The sequence below is a fragment of the Oncorhynchus nerka genome, linkage group LG28 (assembly GCF_034236695.1).
Source record: "Oncorhynchus nerka isolate Pitt River linkage group LG28, Oner_Uvic_2.0, whole genome shotgun sequence".
NCBI classification, from domain to species: domain Eukaryota; kingdom Metazoa; phylum Chordata; class Actinopteri; order Salmoniformes; family Salmonidae; genus Oncorhynchus; species Oncorhynchus nerka.
The window spans coordinates 73,271,761-73,294,691 of NC_088423.1; the positions used below are offsets into that span (position 1 = coordinate 73,271,761).

Genomic DNA, 22,931 nt, shown 5'->3' on the forward strand with positions numbered 1-22,931 from the left:
GAAGGCTCTTCCTCAGATCTGTCTGAGTGACAACTGACCTTCTGCCCTGAGTCACTTTTCTTACCCTATCCTATGGGGCAATCCCAGTCTCTTATGGCTAGAATGGTCCCTGAAGCACTAATGCCCGGCTCTTTACAGACAAACAACCAACACATTTTAGCACCTCCATAAATTAACTCTTAAATATTTGACCGTTTAGTGTTTTTTGAACCTTAACCCCTGCTCACATACTGCTATAGTGGACTGAGGAAGAAAGCCTTTGTCCACATGCCATCTTTACCCAACCTGGAGTTACATAAAACAGGGGACGGGGTAAGTTGTCTGTCTGCCTTCCTCTCTCAAGGTCTTTACCTTATTTAAATAGATTTTCAAGAAAATAAGTAAGAAATGTTTGCCTAACTGTAGTCCAACCATAACATAACTTTCATTAATTGAATGTGTTAAGAAAAGGACTACGTTTTGAGGCTTCATATTGAACTAAAAGTAATACAGGGATATGTACGACTATAATTCCTAACACCTGTACATGTGCCTATGTTATGCTTCAGTGTGAGGTGCTGGAGGCCTCAGGTCAGCTGTGCAGTGCGGAGGAGGAGGTGCGCTCTGCGGCCTGTGGCCTGGTGTGTGAGTGGGCCCAGAAGGTGCTGAGCCGCCAGTTTGATGCTGTGGAGGACCTGGCTCGCTTCCTGCTCAACAGCCACTACATCGGCACCAAATCTGTGGCAGCCCTCACGGTCATGACTGGTACACCAACAGGTGACAATACAGTGCATCCGCAAAGTATTCAGACCCTTTGAATTTTTCCACATTTTGTTACGTTACAGTCTAATTTTAAAATGACAAAGCAAAAACAGGTTTTTAAGGCTTTTTTGCAAATGTATTAAAAAATAAATAAAAGTGATTACATAAGTATTCAAACCCTTTACTTAGTACTTTGTTGAATCACATTTTGGCAGCAATCACAGCCTTGAGTCTTCTTGGATATGACGCTACAAGCTTGCCACACCTTTATTTGGGGAGTTTATCCCATTCTTCTCTGCAGATCCTCTCAAGCTCTGTCAGGTTGAATGGGGAGCTTCGCTGCAATGCTATTTTCAGGTCTCCAGAGATGTTTGATCAGGTTCAAGTCCGTGCTCTGGCTGGGCCACACAAGGACCTTCAGAGACTTGTCCCAAAGCCACTCCTGCGATGTCTTTGCTGTGTGCTTAGGGTCGTTGTACTGTTGAAAGGTGAACCTTCGGCCCAGTCTGAGGTCCTGAGCGCTCTGGAGCAGGTTTTCATCAAGGATCTCTGTACTTTGCGCCGTTCATTGTTCCCTCAATGCTAAATACTTATGTAAATAAGGTATTTCTGTTTTTTTATTTTTTATACATTTCCAAAAATTTATAAAAACCTGTTTTTGCTTTGCCATTTTAGAAAAGGGCTGTAACGTAACAAAATATGTGAAAAGTTAACGGCTCTGAATACTGTCAGTGTGCACTGTATGTTTTGGAAGTCAAACTTCACTTGTCCTTTCACTGCCTCATGTATGGTGAACAGTGAAATGTTTCCATCTAGTGGCAGATTTTTCTCATTGACCTGCTATAATGCATTTACATACCACCTCCTGTCAGTCCCTAAAAGCCATCCCATTAGGTACAGATGTCAATTCAACGTCTATTCCACATTGGTTCAACAACATTTCATTGAAATGATGTGGAAACATCATTGATTCAACCAGTTTGTGCCCAGTGGGATAGTTATGCTTTCTTCAAAATAGAAGCTGCTCTGTCTAGGAGGACCATGACAATTTGTTAACTCAAAATATGTGTTAACCTGTTTCTGTCTTCCTCTGTCTCCTCCCTTTAGGAGTTAAAACGCCACTGCCATCCTCAGCATTCGCACCAACAGCTGAAGCCCACTCCTTCCAGTCCCAAGTGAAGACCCTGCCCTCTCCCTCCATCGATGCCAAGCAGCAGCTCCAGCGGAAGATCCAGAAGAAGCAGCAGGAGCAGATGCTGCACTCCCCCCTCCCCGGAGAGGCTCAGGCCAGGCGGGCTGACGGGGGCACGCCTGGGGTCGGCTCCATTACCTGTAGAAGCCCAGCCCTGCTCTCCCCACATCCCACCATTGGCATTATGGTAGCTGCAGTCCCCAGCCCCATCACGGTAAGCCAAGCTTGTATTCTACTTCTGTGTTTGTCTAAGCTTACTCTATATATCCCACTGTCTTTGCAGTGTTCCTGTTACTCATCCATACAAGCGATAACTTTGTGTTGCCTATATCACATGTGCAACAGAAGCTATTCATAACTGGAGTTATGAAAGTGTTGCATACTTTTACAGTTGATGTTGGAAGTTTACATACACTTAGGTTGGAGTCATTAAAACTTGTTTTTCAACCACTCCACAAATTTCTTGTTAACAAACTATAGTTTTGGCAAGTCGGTTAGGACTAGAGGTCGGCCGATTATGATTTTTCAACGCCGATACCGATTAATTGGCTGTATTTTATTTATTTATCTGTAATAATGACAATTACAACAATACTGAATGAACACTTATTTTAACTTAATATAATACATCAATAAAAATCCATTTAGCCTCAAATAAATAATGAAACATGTTCAATTTGGTTTAAATAATGCAAAAACAAAGTGTTGGAGAAGTAAGAGTGCAATATGTGCCATGTAAAAAAGCTAACGTTTGAGTTCCTTGCTCAGAACATGAGAACATATGAAAGTTGGTGGTTCCTTTTAACATGAGACTTCAATATTCCAAGGTAAGAGGTTTTAGGATGTAGTTAATATAGTATTTATAGGACTATTTCTCTCTATACCATTTGTATTTCATATACCTTTGACTATTGGATGTTCTTATAGGCACTATAGTATTGCCAGTGTAACAGAATAGCTTCCTTTCCAAATCATAGACTTAATTATAACATAACAATATGGTCGAATCCGGAAACTTTCATTTCGAAAATTTCGTTTATTATTTCAGTGAAATACGGAACCGTTCGGTATTTTATCTAACGGGCGGCGTCCCTAAGTCTAAATATTATTGTTACACTGCACAACCTTCAATGTTATGTAATATTTACGTAAAATTCTGGCAAATTAGTTCACAATGAGCCAGGCTGCCCAAACTGTTGCATATACCCTGACTCTGCGTGCAATGAACATAAGGAAAGTGACACAATTGCACCTGGTTAATATTGCCTGCTAACCTAGATTACTTTTAGCTAAATATGCAGGTTTAAAAAAAATATACTTCTGTGTATTGATTTTAAGAAAGGCATGGGTGTTTATGGTTAGGTACAGTCGTCCAAAGAATGTGCTTTTTTCGCAAATGCGCTTTTGTTAAATCATCCCCCAGCGTTGCATCGATTATATGCAACGCAGGACATGCTAGATAAACTAGTAATATCATCAACCATGTGTTGATAACTAGTGATTATGATTGATTGTTTTTTATAAGATAAGTTTAATGCTAGCTAGCGACTTACCTTGGCTTCTACTGCATTCGCTTAACAGGCAGGTTCATCGTGGAGTGCAATGAGAGGCAGGTGGTTAGAGTGTTGGACTAGTTAACTGTAAGGTTGCAAGATTGGATCCCCCGAGCTGACAATGTGAAAATCTGTCGTTCTGCCCTTGAACAAGGCAGTTAACCGATCGTTCCTAGGCCGTCATTGGAAATGTTTTCTTAACTGACTTGCCTAGTTAAATAAAGGTATAAAATGTATTTATTTATTTTTATCGGCAAAATCGGCGCCCAAAAATACCGATTTCCAATTGTTATGAAAACTTGATATCAGCCCTAATTAATCGGCCATTCCGATTAATCGGTCGACCTCTAGTTAGTTGCATGACACGTAATTTTCCCAACAATTGTTTGCAGACAGATTATTTCACTTATAATTCACTGTATCACAATTCCAGTGGGTCAGAAGTTGACATACACTAAGTTGACTGTGCCTTTAAACGGCTTGGAAAATTCCAGAAAATTATGTCATGGCTTTAGAAGCTTCTGATAGGCTAATTGACATCATTTGAGTCAATTGGAGGTGTACCTGTAGATGTATTTCAAGGCCTACCTTCAAACTCAGTGCTTCTTTGCTTGACATCATGGGAAAATCAAAAGAAAGACCTCAGAAAATAAATTGTAGACTTCCACAAGTCTGGTTCATCCTTGGAAGCAATTTCCAAATGCCTGAAGGTACCACGTTCATCTGTACCAACAATAGTATGCAAGTATAAACACCATGAGACCACGCAGCCGTCATACCGCTCAGGAAGGAGACGCGTTCTGTCTCCTAGAGATGAACGTACTTTGGTGCGAAAAGTGAAAATCAATCCCAGAACAACAACAAAGGACCTTGTGAAGATGCTGGAGGAAACAAGAAAAAAAGTATCTATATCCACAGTAAAACAAGTCCTATATCGACATAACCTGAAAGGCCGCTCAGCAAGGAAGAAGCCACTGCTCCAAAACCACCATAAAAAAGCCAGACTACGGTTTGCAACTGCATGTGGGGACAAAGATCGTACTTTTTGGAGAAATGTCCTCTGGTCTGATGAAACAAAAATAGAACTGTTTGGCCATAATGACCTTCATTATGTTTGGAGGAAAGAGGGGGAGTCTTGCAAGCCAAAGAACACCATCCCAACCGTGAAGCACGGGGGTGGCAGCATCATGTTGTGGGGGTGCTTTGATGCAGGAAGGACTGGTGCACTTCACAAAATAGATGGCATCATGAGGGAGGATAATTATGTGGATATATTGAAGCAACATCTCAAGACATCAGTCAGGAAGTTAAAGCTTGGTAGCAAATGGGTCTTCCAAATGGACAATGACACCAAGCATACTCCCAACGTTGTGGAAAAACGGCTTAAGGACAACAAAGTCAAGGTAATGGAGTGTGTATCACAAAGCCCTGACCTCAATCTTATAGAACATTTGTGGGTAGAACTGAAAAAGCATGTGGGAACATGGAGGCCTACAAACCTGACTCAGCTACCCGAGCTCTGTCAGGAGGAATGGGACAAAATTCACCCATCTTATTGTGGGAAGCTTGTAGAAGGCTACTTGAAACGTTTGACCCAAGTTAAACCATTTAAAGGCAGCTACCAAATACTAATTGAGTGTATGTAAACTTCTGACCCACTGGGAATGATGAAAGAAATAAAAGCTGAAATCATTTTCTCTGCTATTATTCTGACATTTCACATTCTTAAAATAAATTGATTATCCTAACGGATAATTTTTACTCAGATTAAATGTCAGGAATTGTGAAAAACTGAGTTTAAATGTATTTGGCTAAGGTGTATGTAAACTTCTGACTTTAACTGTACATCTTATTAATACTTTTTTGTGTCATGTTTTTCTATGCTGTATATGCAGGTACAAAGGAGCAGACAACTGATGTCCCCCAGTCCTGTGGGAACATCGGAGGGCAAGATTCTGCCTGTCAACTTCCAAGTGGTGACCCAGTCAATGCAGCCTGTCAAGTGTCCCAAGACCCCTCAGAATATCCCAGCCAGCCCTGTGGGGGACCGCTCTGCCCGCCACCGCTATGCCCAGATCCTGCCTAAACCCTCAGCCACCAGCGCCATCACCCTGCGCTCTCCCCCCACCCTGCTCATCACCAACAGCCCCATCAAGACCGTGATGCAGCCCACACCCCACATCAGCTCTGTCAACGTGGTCAAGATGACCACCATATCCCTGGCTCCCAACTGCAGCACTACAACAACCTTAACAAACACCACCTTAAGGCCTGCCTCTGCTGGCATGGGCAGCACTGTAGCCCTGGAGGAGAGCAGACCCAGCCCACGGGCCAGGAGTGGCTCTGCAGCCCCCATCCTGTCCCCCTTAGCCAGGTCAGGCTGGGCCACCACCACCCCTACCATCGACATCAAGATGATTGAGGGTGAAGCCATAAGTGAAGGCAGTCTGGCCCTGGGTGCTAGCAGGCTTACTATGACTCAGGAAGCTGCAGGGGGCCAGAGGGCTGGAGGAGCTGTACCAAGGGCTGCCAGTGTGCCCATGCCTCACACTAAAGGCTCCCTGGGACTGGAGGCAATGGCTGGAACCAATTGCAATGGCAAGTCCTCTTTGCGCAACAACACTGTGGCAGCTACAGCTGGTAGCAATAATAACACCAATAACGAAAGTACTTTGTATTTGACGGTCTCCAATCAGAATACCAGCACCACTCTGTCACCCAATGGTGGCACTGTTGCCACATCACTCATCGCCTCCAAGAGCCCCAGGAAACGCCCAGGCGTCGGCCCAGAGTCTTATCCCACGCCTGTCAAAAGGGTCTTCATCTCCCAGCAACCTCTTGGGGGCTCCGATGGTTACAGACATGGGATTGGTGCAGGAGTGAAGAAACTCCCCAGGACAGGAACCCCGGTCAGACCTGAAAGTGCACCAGCCATTGGTAAAGTTACTGTGAAACTGAACTCCACTGTCCCAACTCGAATCCTGTCACTCTCTGATTCCCCCATCGGAACCAGAGGCTTCCAGACTGTTGTCAAGCCACAGAGCTCCATGCAGAGAAGAGACACTCCGATCACCATGGACACTAGCAGCATCGGCAACGTTAGTGCCCCGGCTGGTCATGCACGAATTCAGCACCAGCAGCACATGACGGGTAACATGCAAGCCATGCCCAACAGCTCTGCCCTACTGGAGCAGTCTGCTGTGAGTGACCTGAGGAACACCATGTGGGTTGGGGGCCAGCTGGAGGGAGGTAAACTACAGCAGCAGCAGGCCTACGCCCAGCAGATCACAGACCACAAGCAGGCATCCACACAGGTCATGGAGCCCCTGGCCATGATGGGCCAGGCCCCAGCCTCTAGCCAGCTCTCCATGCAGACAAACATGGACTACTTCCATTTCAATGATGACGATATGACCCAGGACAGCATTGTGGAGGAGCTGGTGCAGATGGAGGAGCAGATGAAGCTCAACAGCAGTCTGCAGGCCTTCGGAGCTGACGTGACGCTGCAAGGCCATCAGTCTGTAATGCAGGGCAACATGATGTCCTCCAACCAGACAATGACCCCTTACTACCAATCAGTACACAGCAGCACCACCCCTGTCCAAACTCCTACTCCAACTCCCACATCCACCTCTGAGATGATGGGAGGAGGCCAGGGCCTGACTAGGGAGAGCCCCTGCTCCCACATGGCCCCCACCACCCCAGTGGACAGTGCCCTGGGGAGCAGCCGACACACCCCCATCGGCACTCCACACTCCAACTGCAGCGGTAGCGTGCCCCCCAGCCCTGTGGAGTGCAGGAACCCCTTTGCCTTCACTCCCATTAACTCCAGCATTACAGGCTACCACGACGGCAGCATTGTCTCCAGCAGCCCCGTCAAGCCCATGCAGAGGCCCATGGCTACTCACCCAGACAAGGCCAAACTGGAGTGGATGAACAATGGTTACAACAAGAGCGGGGGGAACTCCATCAACGGCATCAGTATCCTCCCCAGCTATCAGGACCTGGTCGACGACCACTTCCGAAAGCCCCATGCCTTCGCCATCCCTGGCCAGTCCTATCAGTCTCAGACGAGGCACCACGACGGACACTACGGCCGCCTGACACCCATCTCTCCGGTGCAGCAGCAGGCAGCCAGTATGGCCAACCTGAACAAGCAGGAGAGCTTCGCTGTGCCCGCCCCTCTGGACAACAAGACCACCAGTACATCTTCAGCAGGCGGGACCTTCCGCTGTCGTAGTGTAAGCCCTGCCGTGCGCCAGCGAAACCTGAGTGGCAACCAGAGTGGCAACATCCCCCGAACAGTGGTGTCCCCCTTCACCTCCCCCGTGACCCCCGAGATGATCAACATCTTCGCCAACAGCCATGGGGACGTCAGCAGCATGGCACAGAGGAGCCAGTCTGTGCCTGTTAACGTGATGATGCAGACGGAGGTGCTGCCCATGCAGGGCCAGACCAACAGCAAAAAGATCACCAACGTGCTCCTGAGCAAGATGGACGGGGACAGTGACGACGCGGTGCGGGGCCTGGGTATCAACAACCTTCCGTCCAACTACACAGCCCGCATGAACCTCACCCACATCTTAGAGACCACTCCCAGCTTCCCCAGAAGTGCCAACCATCAGACTCTGATGACTTCCAACACTCAGAATGCGTACGAGTTTCAGAAGCCTGGTTACCTCATGAAGAACTCTAGGAACGAACAGATGATTCTCTCAGCAGGTGACAGCCAAGCACAATCGGCTACTGGAGAACAGCAGCATCAGCAGAGCCAGCCTATGCTGCTGGCCCAGAACCTTCAGCAGCAACAACAACAGCTGCAGCTAGATTTCAGCACCACCGTTAAAGACCTCTTAGCGGACGGCAGCCTTACTCCTGGCAATCAGCTTGTGGGACAGGTGTCAGAACTCAACCCTGTGGGGTCTGATTTTCGACTGACCTCTGATCTTTCCAGTAGCATCAATGACCTGAACAATTTGGACACAAACCTTCTGTTTGACCCCAATCAGCAGCAGGGACAATACGAAGACTCTACACTGGAAGAACTGAAGAATGATCCGCTGTTCCAGCAGATTTGCAGCGAGACTGCGAATTCCAATGGATTTGATTGGCTGGAAAGTAAAGACCAGCCCACAGTCGGGTTAATGGGTTAATATGGGCTCTGCTTTTATTTCATGAAGGTGAAATGGTTTGTTTATACCTATTGTTTTGTAAAAATCTTCTTTGTAATTATTTACATTGACATTGTATAGCACACTGCAACACTCGGGATACAATGACTTTTGTCCAGTCAAAGTGCCAGGCTGAACAGAAATGATCACACTTACAAATATGCTGGTTTTCTCTCACAGCTCATCGCTGGTGCTGACTCATCCATTTCTCCCTCTTCAGACATCATAGTTATTCAAGACCATTTAAATCAAGACAGTAGAATAACAAGTATTTTTACATTTTCAGAGATGTTTGGTAATCTTTAAGAGATCTCTATCTGTAGACTATGATTTTGGATAATGTTTTTGTTCAGGAGCTGTTGACTAAAACAAGAGGTTCGAGAGGGCATTTGCAGTAGCATGCACTGGTACTAATGTTTCAGGTGCAAGACAAATGTACCAAAATCAATCGATGGTTAAAAAAAATCCCCCATAATCTGTAAATAAAAATGTTTCGTTGGTCTACTTAAAGAACCATGTTTTATATATTTCCACACTGGTTGGAATAATACTGTGAAAATGATAATGCCCTTTTAGTGTAGGAGCTGTTTGAAAAGACCGCCTAAAATTTCAGCCTGTTTAGGTGAGATGGAGTTTTGGCCTGCATGGTGACATCACCTGGCAGTATATGTATTTAATAGACCAATAAGAAAGGGTTCCAAACCTTCTGCCAATAACAGCTAGTTTTTAGGTTTCCCCTCCCTACTCAGTCCTATTTCTTTCAATTAAATCACAATAAGGTACTTCATTTTTACCCAGAAATAAATTATTTGATATTGAGATAAATTTAAAAAACGCTGTGTTTGACCTTTAACATACATTGTTTGCAATGATATTGAGGCAAACTAGTTCCATTCTCTCAGAATTTGGATTTTTACAAGTAGGAAAACGGCAGCTGTTTGAAAAAGAATCTGTGTGACTACAGAATATTATTCAAACTATAGATTTAAAGGTCAAGATATACTGTCTGTATACTAAACTTGTCAGAAGATGTCCGATTGTCCGTTTTGCTGAAATGTTATGCAAACTTTACAAATAAGATATTGACCACTCAAATTGCAGTGTGCATGGTACAAAAAATGTAGGCTATTAAATCGAGATTTGAATGTACTATGTCTTTCACCTTTTCAAATTTCCCCTCATGTCCCAGTAGTTAATGCACTTTGGGTACATTGAAACTGAGCGCAGGTAGCTGAAGAACAACAGATGGTATCTGTTAATATTGTCATTTTTTAGGCTTGCTTCACCCACATTTTGCCCTGAATGCTGACATTATTACTGTAGTTGAGCTCCCCTGTCCTTCATGTCGAAAGGATTGCTTTGTTTAGAATCGTATATGTTTATAAGAATTAAAACAATCATAATAAAGACCTGTAATGGGGATAGCTTGCACTTTAGTGACTGCAGAACTAAAGGAAATGGGCTTTAAGATGGAGCTCAAAGGACAGTTAAATATTGTATTTAAACCATATAATGCAGAAGATGACCCTTTTCACCTCTGTCAAGTTTTTTAAGACTTGTGTAGGGCACTAGTGGGGAGTTTTATTTACGTTCTTTGTGACTATTTGGCGGGTATCATTTTAATTAACAGAAATATATTGATTTAAGTAAGGAAGTGGAGGAATATATGAAAAGGAATTTAACCTTATAACACCCCTATACCAAAGTGTATTGACTGGAGATGACCCTGCCCTGTTTCAGTCGTGTATCTATTTGGGGGAAAATGACTAGTCATTCTGGTTCTGATTTATTTTAACACTATGCATTTTTTACTTATCAAAGCGGCTGCTACTGTCAAAGTAGGTTACTGCAGGTTTATGTAAATGTATGTTGTTTTTCCCTTAAAAAAAAAATTGTTTCATGTTACATACATTCAGTAAAAAATGTGATGGATATGAAGTAATTTAGATTAAATTAAAGTTAGTTTAGTTTAATATTATGCCATTAGATATTCAAAGTCCTTCCTATAAAAAGGCACAAAAGTGCATATTTTACCGTCATACATCGAAAGCTATTCCCCTTACATTAGTCTAGATCCAGTAGAAAATACAGTATTATGGAATACTGTAATACAGAATTACATAAACATTTGTATAAATTGTCATTTTCTTCCCCTTGAATAATGTTCTTGTTGAGTTCATTAATCCACTGCATTTTACTCTAACAGTGAAGGGACGTGTTTCACCTGGAAACAAAAAAAAGGCATTTAGTGGTAAAGTATGGGTCATCTATTACAGGTTTAAATAGCTTATAGTATAGTGAAGAACTGTGTGTGAATAAGGCATGCAAATCATAAAGGGAATAGCTAATTGGCCAGATCCTGTGGTTTTTATGAGCTTTTAATCTTCTGAGCCTTATATCCATACCAAAGAGTAACGAATTAGTGTGAGAAAAAAAGCATTAAATAGGATTTTTTTAGAAGAACCCACAAATAACCCAGTCATTTGCCTATTTGCCTGACATCAGTCAAATACCTTTATATGGCAATTTGGAATTGTCCTTCTTTCAGGTGGGATGGTTGAAAATAATTTGAGGAAATTGTGAAACTGGCAACTGATCTGTAGCACTGGAAAACATGCTGAAAACCACACTACTGTTCTGGTTTATAAAAACCAATGTAGCAGGACAATATTGGGGTTAATTCAGTTGACTGTTGTAAGTGTTCCTCTCATTTTGAATCCCACAGTTTGTACATATGAAAGCTCTGACACTGTATTGTTATAACTTAAACTGGTTCTGTGCACCTGCACCCTCTGAAATGCTATATTGGTGATTTTGGATCAGGAGCCAGCTAAACTGTGCTTGTGTGTTTGGCCGCTGGCGCCCTGCCCTTTCTTGTACAGATAATGCTGTGTTTGTTTTTTTCTTAGCTTGGTGTTTTTTTGTTTGCTTCCTGAGATTTATATTGGTTGGCTTTTTACAGAAGACGTCTGCTTCGAGTGAGAAAATAACATGGTTATTTAATTTTTTTTTTTTTTTAAGTATTAGATATTACCAGGTTGCATAGCTATCTTTCTCTGACAGATTTTGTGCCCAGAACATTGCAATGGACATCGGAATGTCATGGTTAAAATTTCAACAAGCTTTGAAGGTTCATGTTATTGCACTAAACATTTAATGAACCAAGGCATTGGCACCTCTTTTAGGACAAATGCATTAATTGAAGCCACCCAAATATTTTTTTAAAGAGCTTAACTAAGTGAAAAAATAATTGAAATGTCAATCAAAAAAATATGAGAACGCTAATTGTCTTGTGTAGCAATGTACCTTAATCTCAATGAGATACTTTTTTTTTTACTTCATTCTCATGAGAATATGAAACTCCATTTAAAGAAACATTTAAACAGAAATATCGTCAAATAAATCATTCACCATGTTAATAAATGATATGTGTGCATGTTTGTAGAATTCTATTGTACAGAGTATTTGTAACCACTTTGCTGTAATTCAGGATTGGTCCTGTCAATCGGAACAGAAAGGTATAGCGACTCACAAGTTACTTGCATTGTTTGATGTTTACTCATTCAGATTAATATTTGTTCTGTATGTTCAGGTTTTGAATCCGTTCTGTTTATTTAGATGTTTTAACTTTTTTTATGTAACTCTGTGAAGATTTATTTTTTCTCTCCAGAAACCATTGAAAATAAGCACTGATGTTTGTACTTAAATGAAGACAAACCCTGTCTGTTCTTCTTTAAGTGCACAGGGGCAGCTGAGTCCTGTACTTTTCACAGACCTGGTATAAAGTCCCTTTAACCCTTGTTGTTGTTGTCTAGTGTACAGCAGACCGTAGAGTAATTTGATAAAGTTGCTTTAGCGTTTCAGCAAAGTTTCATCTGTCTTTTTTTAATTGAAAGTGCTCAAGGATGTTGAGATTTTTTTAAGGGTTTTTAAAACCAATAAAGTTTTTTTTTAAGTACTTGAATATCTTGGTTTCAATTGTTGTTTTTCCACTCTACGTGCATTTACATTACCTTCACTTAGCTAGAATCTTCTGGTTTGGTCCCACAAAGGTTTTATCCCCAGAGCTGTGATGATTCAAATAAATATGTATTTACTTTACTGTTAATCTCACTTTTGTTTTCAGTGTCCTTTTCCTCACCGTAGCTTAAGTTATTCAATATGAAGCTAAAAATATATGGCGTGCCAAACACCACATTCCATAGATCCTATATCTATTCTGGTTGATTAAGTCACATGAGTGTGGAAGACCATGGTTTGAACTGATCTTCTCAAATCCTGTTCCATAGGGGTTATTGAAAATGTTACAGTACCACAAAAGGAATGAAACCGAACTTGTGGGAAGTGTATTCACAATTTCCAATTATGTTATTTGTACGTTTTAGCATTTTTGATGTGAATGTGGTGATGATGTTCCAGAGAGTGGCTAATCTGTATACAGCTTGATACAGCCTGATGCAGCTCATGATAGAAAAACGATGCACATTTGGCATCATTTGCACCATCTGTCTGAGATATCAAGCCTGCTGATAAGAGCTGGCTAGTAGAAGAGCAGGAAAAAATGTCTGCTTCTAGTCTTTGTAAATTGCTTATAGCTCCAATGCTAATTCATGAGCTATGATCCCTTATTGATGTCACTTGTTAAATCCACTTCAATCAGTGTAGATGAAGGGGAGGAGACATGTTAAAGAAGGATTTTTAAGCCTTGAGACAATTGAGACATGGTTTGTGTGCCATTCAGAGGGTGAATGGGCAAGACAAAAGATTTAAGTGCCTTTGAACAGGGTATGTTAATAGGTGCCAGGCGCACCAGTTTGAGTATCAACAACTGCAATGCTGCTGGGTTTTCACACTCAACAATTTCCCATGTGTATCAAGAATGGTCCATCACCCACAGGACATCCAGCCAACTTGACACAACTGTGGAAAGCATTGGAGTCAACATGGGCCAGTATCCCTGTAGAATGCTTTCGACACCTTGTAGAGTCCATGCCCCGACAAATTGAGGTTGTCCTGAGGGCAAAAGGAGGTGCAACTCAATATTAGGAAGGTGCTCCTAATGTTTTGTACACTGTGTAGTTCTATTGTAAAAATGGTGAGAGGAGATTACCATTTGGCTTAAAGAGCTTGTCTGCAAAAACATTCTCCAAATTAAAATGTTCTGCTGGTGAGAATGTTCCATTATGTAATGAACCAACTTGAACAGACTACTGTGCAACAGCAAACTGTGTAATTGATCTGGTAAATACAATGTCCCACTCCATTGTCTGTTTTTGGAGTTGTTAACTAGCTGATACTGAACTAAGAATCTTCTAAAATTCCCAATGATGTGGTAGTTCAGTGATTTTGTAAATGTGTGGTAATTGAGGGAGAACAGCTGAATCAAGGCTTGAACCCAGGGCAAGTGAACTACCTCTCCAAAAAGCCCAAGATCTTTTGGTAGAGGACATATCCTCCCATTTATTATACAGTGCACTCATCGTACTCCCTTCTAAACAGAAACGGGCTGAAGTTGAGAGCTAATGTTACATTTTACAATGCTGTCGCCTTGATTTGATCAAGATGATCATTGTATAACACTATTGCTGAATTTAAAAAGTATAGTCCAAGTCCAATATTTTTTACTGATTTTAATTTCTTGACTTTTTGTACAGGTTCCAGCGAGGGACGGCATCAACAAAAATACTTCTAAGCAAGGTCAGTTGGATCAGGTATCTTTGAATGTGAACAACATCCTTTCGTCCATCTCATGGGATGTGGATTAACCTGTGTGTCATTCAACCGGTTTCCTAAATTATGATAACGAAGTAATGCTTGTCTCAAGGTAACCCATTCATAGATGCTAACTACCTTTAGCTCCTATTGACGATAGTATCTTCTGGCCTGAGGAGTTTTGTTAAAAGCCCAGAAGCGTGTGGTACGGTTTTGTTAACATATCAGCGAGAAATTATACTTTTTTTTATGGTTGAATTACTACACACCTTTAATAGGGTTAGGGTTCCCACACGGCCATATTTGCATGTTTCAGAGCTTGTTTCCGAAAACATTAAATTTGATTTGTCACATGCGCCCAATACAACAGGCCCAAACAATGAAAGTTAAAAAGTAAGAAAAAATGTGTTAAATAAAACATAGTAACACAATCAAATGACAATAACGAGGTTATATACAAGGAATACCGGTACCGAGTTAATGTGCAGTGGTATGAGGTAGTTGAGGTAATATGTAGAGTACTAGTCAAAAGTTTGGACACACCTAATCATTCAAGGGTTCTCTATATTTTGACTATTTTCTACATTCTAGAATAATAGTGAAGACATCAAAACTATAAAATAACACACATGTAATGTAGTAGCCACAAAAGTGTTAAACAAATCACAATATATTTTAGATTCTTCAACGTAGCCACCCTTTGCCTTGATGACAGCTTTGCAAACTCTTGGCATTCTCTCAAAAACATTATCTCAAAAAAGCTGATGCAGCACTCGATCACTCTCCTTGGTCAACTAGCTCTTACACAGCCTGGAGGTGTGTTGGGTCATTGTCCTGTTGAAAAACAAATGATAATTCCACTTAGCGCTAACCAGATGGGATGGTGTATCGCTGCAGAATGCTCTGGTAGCCATGCTGGTTAAGTGTGCCTTGAATTCTAAATAAATCACAGACATTGTCGCCAACAAAGCACCATCACACCACCTCATCCATGCTTCACGATGGGAACCACACATGCGCAGATCATCCGTTCACCTACTCTGTGTCTCATAAAGAGACAGCGGCTGGAACCAAAAATCTCAAATTTGGAGTCATCAGACCAGAGAACAGATTTCCACTGGTCTAATGTCCATTGCTCGTGTTTCTTGGCCCAAGCAAGTCTCTTATTATTATTGGTGTCCTTTAGTAGTGGTTTCTTTGCAGCAATTTGGCCATGAAGGCCTGATTCACATAGTCTCCTCTGAACAGTTGATGTTGAGATGTGTCTGTTACTTGAACTCTGTGCACATTTATTTGGGCTGCAATTTCTGAAGTTGGTAACTCTAGTGACATTATCCTCTGCAGGTAACTGGGTCTTCCTTTCCTGTGGCGGTCCTCATGAAAGCCAGTTTCATCATAGCGCTTGATGGTTTTTGCGACTGCACTTGAAGTAACTTTCAAAGTTCTTGAAATGGAAAAAAGGTTAAGTTAATTTGTGGAATTTCTTTTTCAAGGCACACCTGTTAATTGAAATGCATTACAGGTGACTACCTCATGAAGCTGGTTGAGAGAATGCCAAGAGTGAGGAAAGTTGTCATCAAGGCAATGGGTGGCTACTTTGAAGAACCTCAAATATTAAATATATTTTGATTTGTTTTACACTTTTTTGGTTACATGATTCCATGTGTTATTTTATAGTTTTGATGTCTTCACTATTATTCTACAATGTAGAAAATAGTAAAAAAAATAAAGAAAAACCCTTGAATGTGTAGGTGTGTCCAAACTTTTGACTGGTATTGTACATGTAGGTAGGGGTAAAAGTGACTAGGCAATCAGGATAGATAATAACAGAGTAGCAGAAGTGTTTGTGTCTGTGTGAGCGTGTGTGTGGTGTCAATAATATGCATATGTGTTGTGTGTGTGTGTGTGAGAGTGATTTGTAGTTTTTGTGTGTTGGAGATGTCCGTGTAGTATGTGTAAGTGTGTGGGTAGAGTTCATTGTGTGTTGGAGATGTCCGTGTAGTATGTGTAAGTGTGTGGGTAGAGTTCATTGTGTGTTGGAGATGTCCGTGTAAGTGTGTGGGTAGAGTTCATTGTGTGTTGGAGATGTCCGTGTAAGTGTGTGGGTAGAGTTCATTGTGTGTTGGAGATGTCCGTGTAGTATGTGTAAGTGTGTGGGTAGAGTTCATTGTGTGTTGGAGATGTCCGTGTAGTGTGTGGGTAGAGTTCATTGTGTGTTGGAGATGTCCGTGTAGTATGTGTAAGTGTGTGGGTAGAGTTCATTGTTTGTTGGAGATGTCCGTGTAGTGTGTGGGTAGAGTTCATTGTGTGTTGGAGATGTCCGTGTAGTATGTGTAAGTGTGTGGGTAGAGTTCATTGTGTGTTGGAGATGTAAGTGTGTGGGTAGAGTTCATTGTGTGTTGGAGATGTCCGTGTAAGTGTGTGGGTAGAGTTCATTGTGTGTTGGAGATGTCCGTGTAGTATGTGTAAGTGTGTGGGTAGAGTTCATTGTGTGTTGGAGATGTCCGTGTAGTATGTGTAAGTGTGTGGGTAGAGTTCATTGTGTGTTGGAGATGTCCGTGTAAGTGTGTGGGTAGAGTTCATTGTGTGTTGGAGATGTCCGTGTAGTATGTGTAAGTGTGTGGGTAGAGTTCATTGTGTGTGCATAGAGGAAGTGCAACAAAAAAAGGGCAGGAAGAAAATGGTCTGAGTAGTCATTTGAGTAACTGTTCAACAGTCTTATGGCTGGGGGTAGAAGCTGTTCAGAAACCTTTTGTTCCCAGACTTGGTGCTGCGGTTCGGCTTGCCGTGCGGTACCAGATGGAACAATCTGACACTTGGGTGGCTGTAGTCTTTGACCATGTTTAGGGCCTTCCTCTGACACCGCCTGGTATAGAGGTCCTAGATGGTAGAGAGCCCGGCCCGGTGATGTACTGGGTCGAACGCACTACCTTCTGTAGCGCCTTGCGGTTGGATGCCAAGCAGTTGTCATACCAAGCTGTGATGCAGCCAGTCAAGATGCTTTCAATGGTGCAGCTTTAGAACTTTTTTAGGATCTGAGAGCCCATGCCAAATCTTTTCAGCCTTCCGAGGGGGAAGAGGTGTTGTGCCCCTTCACGACTGTGCAGTGGTCAAAAAAGTACCCAATTGTTATTAAAAAGTTTTTTTTTTTAATCAAAGTTAAATGTAATTGCTAAAATATACTAAGTATCAAAAGTAAAAGTATAAATAATTTCAAATATCTTATTAAGCAAACCAGACTGCACCCTTTTTTAAATGTACAGATAGCCAGGAGCACACCAACACTCAGACATAATTTACAAACGAAGCATGTGTGTTTAATCCGCCAGATCAGAGGCAGTAGGGATGACCAGGGATGTTCTCATGATAAATGCATGCATTGGACCATTTTCTGTTCCTGCTAAGCATTCAAATGCAACAAGTGGGTGTCAGGGAAAATACATGGAGTAAATTTAGGAATGTAGTGAAGTAAAAGTAGTCAAAAAAGAAATAGTAAAGTACAGATACCCCCAAAAATGACTTAAGTAGTATTTCAAAGTATATTTTACTCAAGTTCTTTACACCACTGCAACGGTGTTTGGACCATGATAGGTCACACCCCTGAAGGGCCCCCGTGTCGAGGGTCAATGTGGCGGATGTGGTGTTGCCTACCCTCACCACCTGGGGACGGCCCAACAGGATGTCCAGGATCCAGTTGCAGAGGTTGGTGCTCAGTCCCAGGGTCCTTAGCTTAGTGATGAGCTTGGAGGGCACTATGGTTTTCAATGCTGAGCTTGTAGTCAATAAACAGCATTCTCACGTAGCTATTCCTTTTTTCCAGGTGGGAAAGGGCAGTGTGGAGTGCAATAGAGATTGCGTCATCTGTGGATATGTTGGGGTGGTATGCAAATTTGCAGTGGATGTCTGGGAGGATGGTGTTGTGAGCCATGACCAGCCTTTCAAAACATTTCATGGCTACAGATGTGAGTGCTATGAGGCAATAGTCATTTAGATTGGTTACCTTGGCATTCTTGGGCACAGGGACTATGGTGGTCTGCTTGAAACATGTAGGTATTACAGACTGGGTCTAGGAGAGGTTGCCAGCTGTTCAGCGCATTCTCTCAGTACGAGTCCTGGTAATCCGTCTGTCCTTGTGAATGTTAACCTGTTTAAAGGTCTTACTCACATCGGCTACGGAGAGTGTGATCACACAGTCATCCAGAACAGCTGGTGCTCTCATGCTTAGTTCAGTCTAGCCCTTGATCAAGACTCTCAGTTGCATTACACAGTCATTGTACGAAGGCGTATTCTGTAGAGGGGAGTTTTGTTAAGAGCTGCAACGCTCGGTCTGAACATAAACACGATCTCTTGCGGTATGGTTTTGGAAGCACAAGGACCTCATCTTTCATATCAGAGAAAAATGATTAAAAAATGAAAAGTTCAATTGAAACACCCCTTCATAGTGTTAGTGTTCCCACACTGCCATATTTCCAGTATCTGCATCTCCGAACACCTGTGTGTAAACGGAAGACAGACGCCACAAACGTGTTGTCACTGAATAATACTGTCGGCTGCAACAGTGTTAAAACCAGTTAAAACAGTGTACAGAAGTGTGTATTTTGATTTGTGAAATTATTTTAATGTGATATGAAAGCAGAGGGATTTATGTTTCTAGAACTTTACCACAATTGAGAACCAATACACGTTTAGATTGAGTATTTGGCTGTTTTGGATTCCAGAGACAATATGCCCTTTAAACAGAACAGGTCCTTGGACTAAGGAGTAACGTTAGGCTCATTTAGCCCAATATTTGGCTTGGTTCAGTGTTGCTTGCCTCGAAGCGAACATAAAAGGCATTTAGTTCATCTGATAGGCTCGTGTCAATGCGCATCTTGTGACTGGGTTTCACTTTGTAATCCGTGATAGTTTGCAAACCCTGCCACATCTGACGAGCATCAGAGCTGGTGTGGTAGGATTTGATCTTAGTCCTGTGTTGACGTGTTGCCTGTTTGGTGGTTCATTGGAGGGTGTAGCAGGATTTCTTAAAAGTGTCCGGAATAGTGTCCTGCTCCTTGAAAACAGCAGCATTAGCTCAGTGCAGATGTTGCCTGGATTCCATGGCTTCTGGTTGGGATATGTACGTACGGTCATTGTGGGGACGACGTTGTTGGTGCACTTAATGAAGCCAGGGACTGATGTGGTAAACTTCTCAATGCCATCGGATGAATCCCGGAACATATTCCAGTCTGTGCTAGAAAAACAGCCCTGTAGCTTAGGACCACTTCCGTATTGAGTGCGTCACTGGTACTTACTGTTTTTTTTTGTTTTTTTTGTTGCTTGTAAGCAGGAATTAGGAGGATAGAGTTATGGTCAGATTTGCCAAATGGAGGGCGTGGGAGAGCTTTGTATGGAGTAACGGTGATCTAGAGATGTTTTCGCCTTTAGTTGCACAGGTGACATGCTGGTAGAAATTAGGTCAAATGGATTTTAGTTTTCCTGCATTAAAATCACCGGCCATTAGGAGTACCGCCTCTGGGTGAGCATTTTCTTGTTGGCTTATGGCCCTATACAGCTCATTGATTGCAGTCTTGATTGCAGTCTTAGCGCCAGCATGAGTTTGTGGTGGTAAATAGACAGCTACGAAAAATATAGAAAACTCTCTTTGTAAATAGTATGGTCTACAGCTTATCATGAGGTATTCTTGGCGAGCAGAACATTGAGACTTCCTTAATATTAGAGATCACGCACTAGAAAAACCAGCTCCAGTTATATTTTCCTTGTTCAGTCATGACTCAAACTACAGTTCTTCAGATCACGTTTATAGGGTAGTATCAAATGGGGATCGTCCAGTTTATTCTCCAGTGATTGCATGTTCGACAATAGAATGAAGTGTAGAGGCGGTTTATGCACTCGCTGACGTAGTCTCATCATATTCCGCAATCCAGGCCTCTATAATGCCGCCTCTTCCTTTTTCGAGTGTCAGGGATTTGGGCCTGGTCCGGATGAGCATTATGTCCTTCGCTGTCAACTCTTTGAAGTAGAAATCCTCATCCAAATCGAGGTTAGTGATCGCTGTTCTGATGTCCGAAAGCATTTTTTCGGTAATAGGAAATGATGGCGGAAACATCATGTATAATTTTTTTTAAAGATCAGCTCAAAAAAGCCAAATGTAAAACGTCTGCTCTTCCCTCCAGCGCCATTCTAAAAAGGCGGAAGACAGAGGGGCATACTTTATGCTACTTACCTATCTGTGTTTCAGAACACCTGTCTGTAAACAGAAGATGGATGCAACAAAGGTGTTGTCACAAAAAAATACTGTTGGCTGTAACTGTTAACGGTGTACAGTAAGTGTTTATTTTAGATTTGTGAAATTATTTTGATGTGATATTAAAGAGAGCTTTACGTTTATAGAACTGTACCTCAATTGACAATCAACTCACGTTTAGATGGAGTATTTGGATGTGATATTAAAGAGAGCTTTACGTGTATAGAACTGTACCGCAATTGACAATCAACTCACGTTTAAATTGAGTATTTGGCTGTTTTGCTGCCAGAGCCGATTCGGCTCTGAACAGAACATGTAAGGTCCTTGGATTATAAGGAGTAAAGTTAGGCTCCTTTTGTCCATATTCGGCTAGTCTCAGTGGTTTGGAAAATGATGCAACATTACAAAATTTGAAATGGGTACATTATTTGTCATGGTCTGCAATGGAAGTGAAGATGCAAAACTATTAATTTACAACCATTTGCACTAACCACCGGATGTTATGTGATGGCTGTTTTGTGTCAACTTTTTATATACATTGTACATCACGTTCTTGTGAATTACTACGTAGGGGTGGAGGCGTGGTAGCGGAGGGAGGAGAGGAGTCAGGATCCTGTTGGTGGAGAACAACGCACGACACATTTGAACATTTTAACTAGAATTGTGTTTGGAACAGTTCATTTGTTAGTGAAAGGTGAATTGGTGGAAGAGCACCTACAGCGTTAAAATTCTGTACATTTTACTTTAATCGAGCTACAGGACAACTACGGGGCTGAGGATATGAGTATGGCCGCACTTCCCGAGGTCCGTGGACTTCAGACTGATGAGGTAAATATTTAGCTAACGCTACCTAACTAGCTAGCTAATTAACCAACTGGCTACGTGGGCAGACAAAATCCGTTATATCCAAGTGTTTAGCTAAATTGTCATTACATTTCTTTGGGTATTGTCAACCAAGCTGTTAGAGTTGGACAGTCAAGTCCCAACATACCAATATCCATTTTATCGAAGCAACGTTAGCCAGCTAGCTAGCTAGTTAGCATGTGTAACAGTTGATGGTCACTGAGTACGTCATCAGCTATCTGGTAGCTGTCATCGTTGTATAGGCCTACTGTTGATTAATTAACACACATTTTTTTGACCACCTATAGATAATACAATATATTAATTGAATTATCAACTAACCATGTCAGTTGGCTATAAACTCAGAGAGCATTGCCCAAATGAGTCATGTGAGTTATTATCACGTCATTAATGTGGCCTAAATTGATCTTGAATGTTTGAGATCAAATAAGTATCACGTGGAAAACCACACGTTATATTCCTGTGAGTCATTTACAGTAAGTGACATTTATGTAGTTAACATCATTTAAACTGATATTTACAGTGTTGCATTTGGGAAGTGTTCAGACCCCTTGACTTTTTCAACATTTTGTTACTTTACAGCCTTATTCTAAAATGGATGAGAAAATAAATAAAACTCAGCAATCTACACACAATAACCCAAAATGACAAAGCGAAAACAGGTTATTAGATTTTTTTTCAAATGTATTAAAATAAAAAAACAGAAACCTTATTTACAAAAGTATTCAGACCCTTTGAGGTCGGTATTTTCGGTAGAGCTCAGAGTCAGCAATGTGTTGCAGCACAGATCTGGGGAAGAGTACCAAAAAATGTCTGCAGCAATTGAAGGTCCCCAAGAACACAGTGGCCTCCATCATTCTTAAATGGAAGAAGTTTGGAACCATCAAGAGTTGTCCTAGAGCTAGCCACCCTGCCAAACTGAGCAATTGGGGGAGAAGGGCCTTGGTCAGGGAGGTGACCAAGAACCAAATGTTCACTCTGACTGAGCGCTAGAGTTCCTCTGTGGAGATGGGGAGAACTATCTAGAAGAACAACCATCTCTGCAGCACTCTACAAATCAGGCTTTTATGTTAGTGGCCAGACGGAAGCCACTCCTCAGTAAAAGGCACATGATAGTTTGCCAAATGGCACCTAAAGGAATCTGACTATGAGAAACAAGATTCTCTGGTCTGATGAAAACAAGATTGAACTGTTTGGCCTAAATGCCAAGCGTTACGTCTGGAGAACCTGGCACCATCCCTACGGTGAAGCACGGTGGTGACAGCATGCTGTGGGGATGTTTTTCAGCGGCAGGGACTTGGAGACTAGTCAGGATCGAGGGAAAGATGAACAGAGCAAAGTACAGTGAGATCCTTGAAAACCTGCTCAGGACCTCAGACTGGGGCAAAGGTTCACCTTCCAACAGGACAAAGACCCTAAGCACACAGCCAAGATATCGCAGGAGTGGCTTCAGG

General features: G+C 42.1%; 2 protein-coding genes across 4 annotated transcripts in view; both read left to right on the forward strand.

Annotated features, from left to right (window-relative positions):
* Positions 1–12,770, forward strand: part of rfx7a (regulatory factor X7a) — a 44,226-nt gene extending 31,456 nt beyond the window's left edge. For 2 of the 3 annotated variants that reach the window (XM_029641567.2, XM_029641568.2), the window contains exons 7-10: positions 228–312; positions 549–756; positions 1,849–2,147; positions 5,382–12,770. In XM_029641567.2, the coding sequence (XP_029497427.1) occupies positions 228–312; positions 549–756; positions 1,849–2,147; positions 5,382–8,639 (3,850 nt within the window). In that variant the 3' untranslated portion in view covers positions 8,640–12,770. The remainder of the gene's footprint in view (positions 1–227; positions 313–548; positions 757–1,848; positions 2,148–5,381) is intronic. The other variant, XM_029641569.2, reaches the window with a different exon arrangement.
* An 8,422-nt stretch (positions 12,771–21,192) lies between these two features.
* The window catches only part of LOC115113664 (E3 ubiquitin-protein ligase NEDD4-like), a 40,440-nt gene continuing 38,701 nt past the window's right edge, over positions 21,193–22,931 (forward strand). The window contains 1 exon segment of the mRNA XM_065013092.1: positions 21,193–21,441. Within this exon segment, the coding sequence (XP_064869164.1) occupies positions 21,394–21,441 (48 nt within the window). The 5' untranslated portion in view covers positions 21,193–21,393.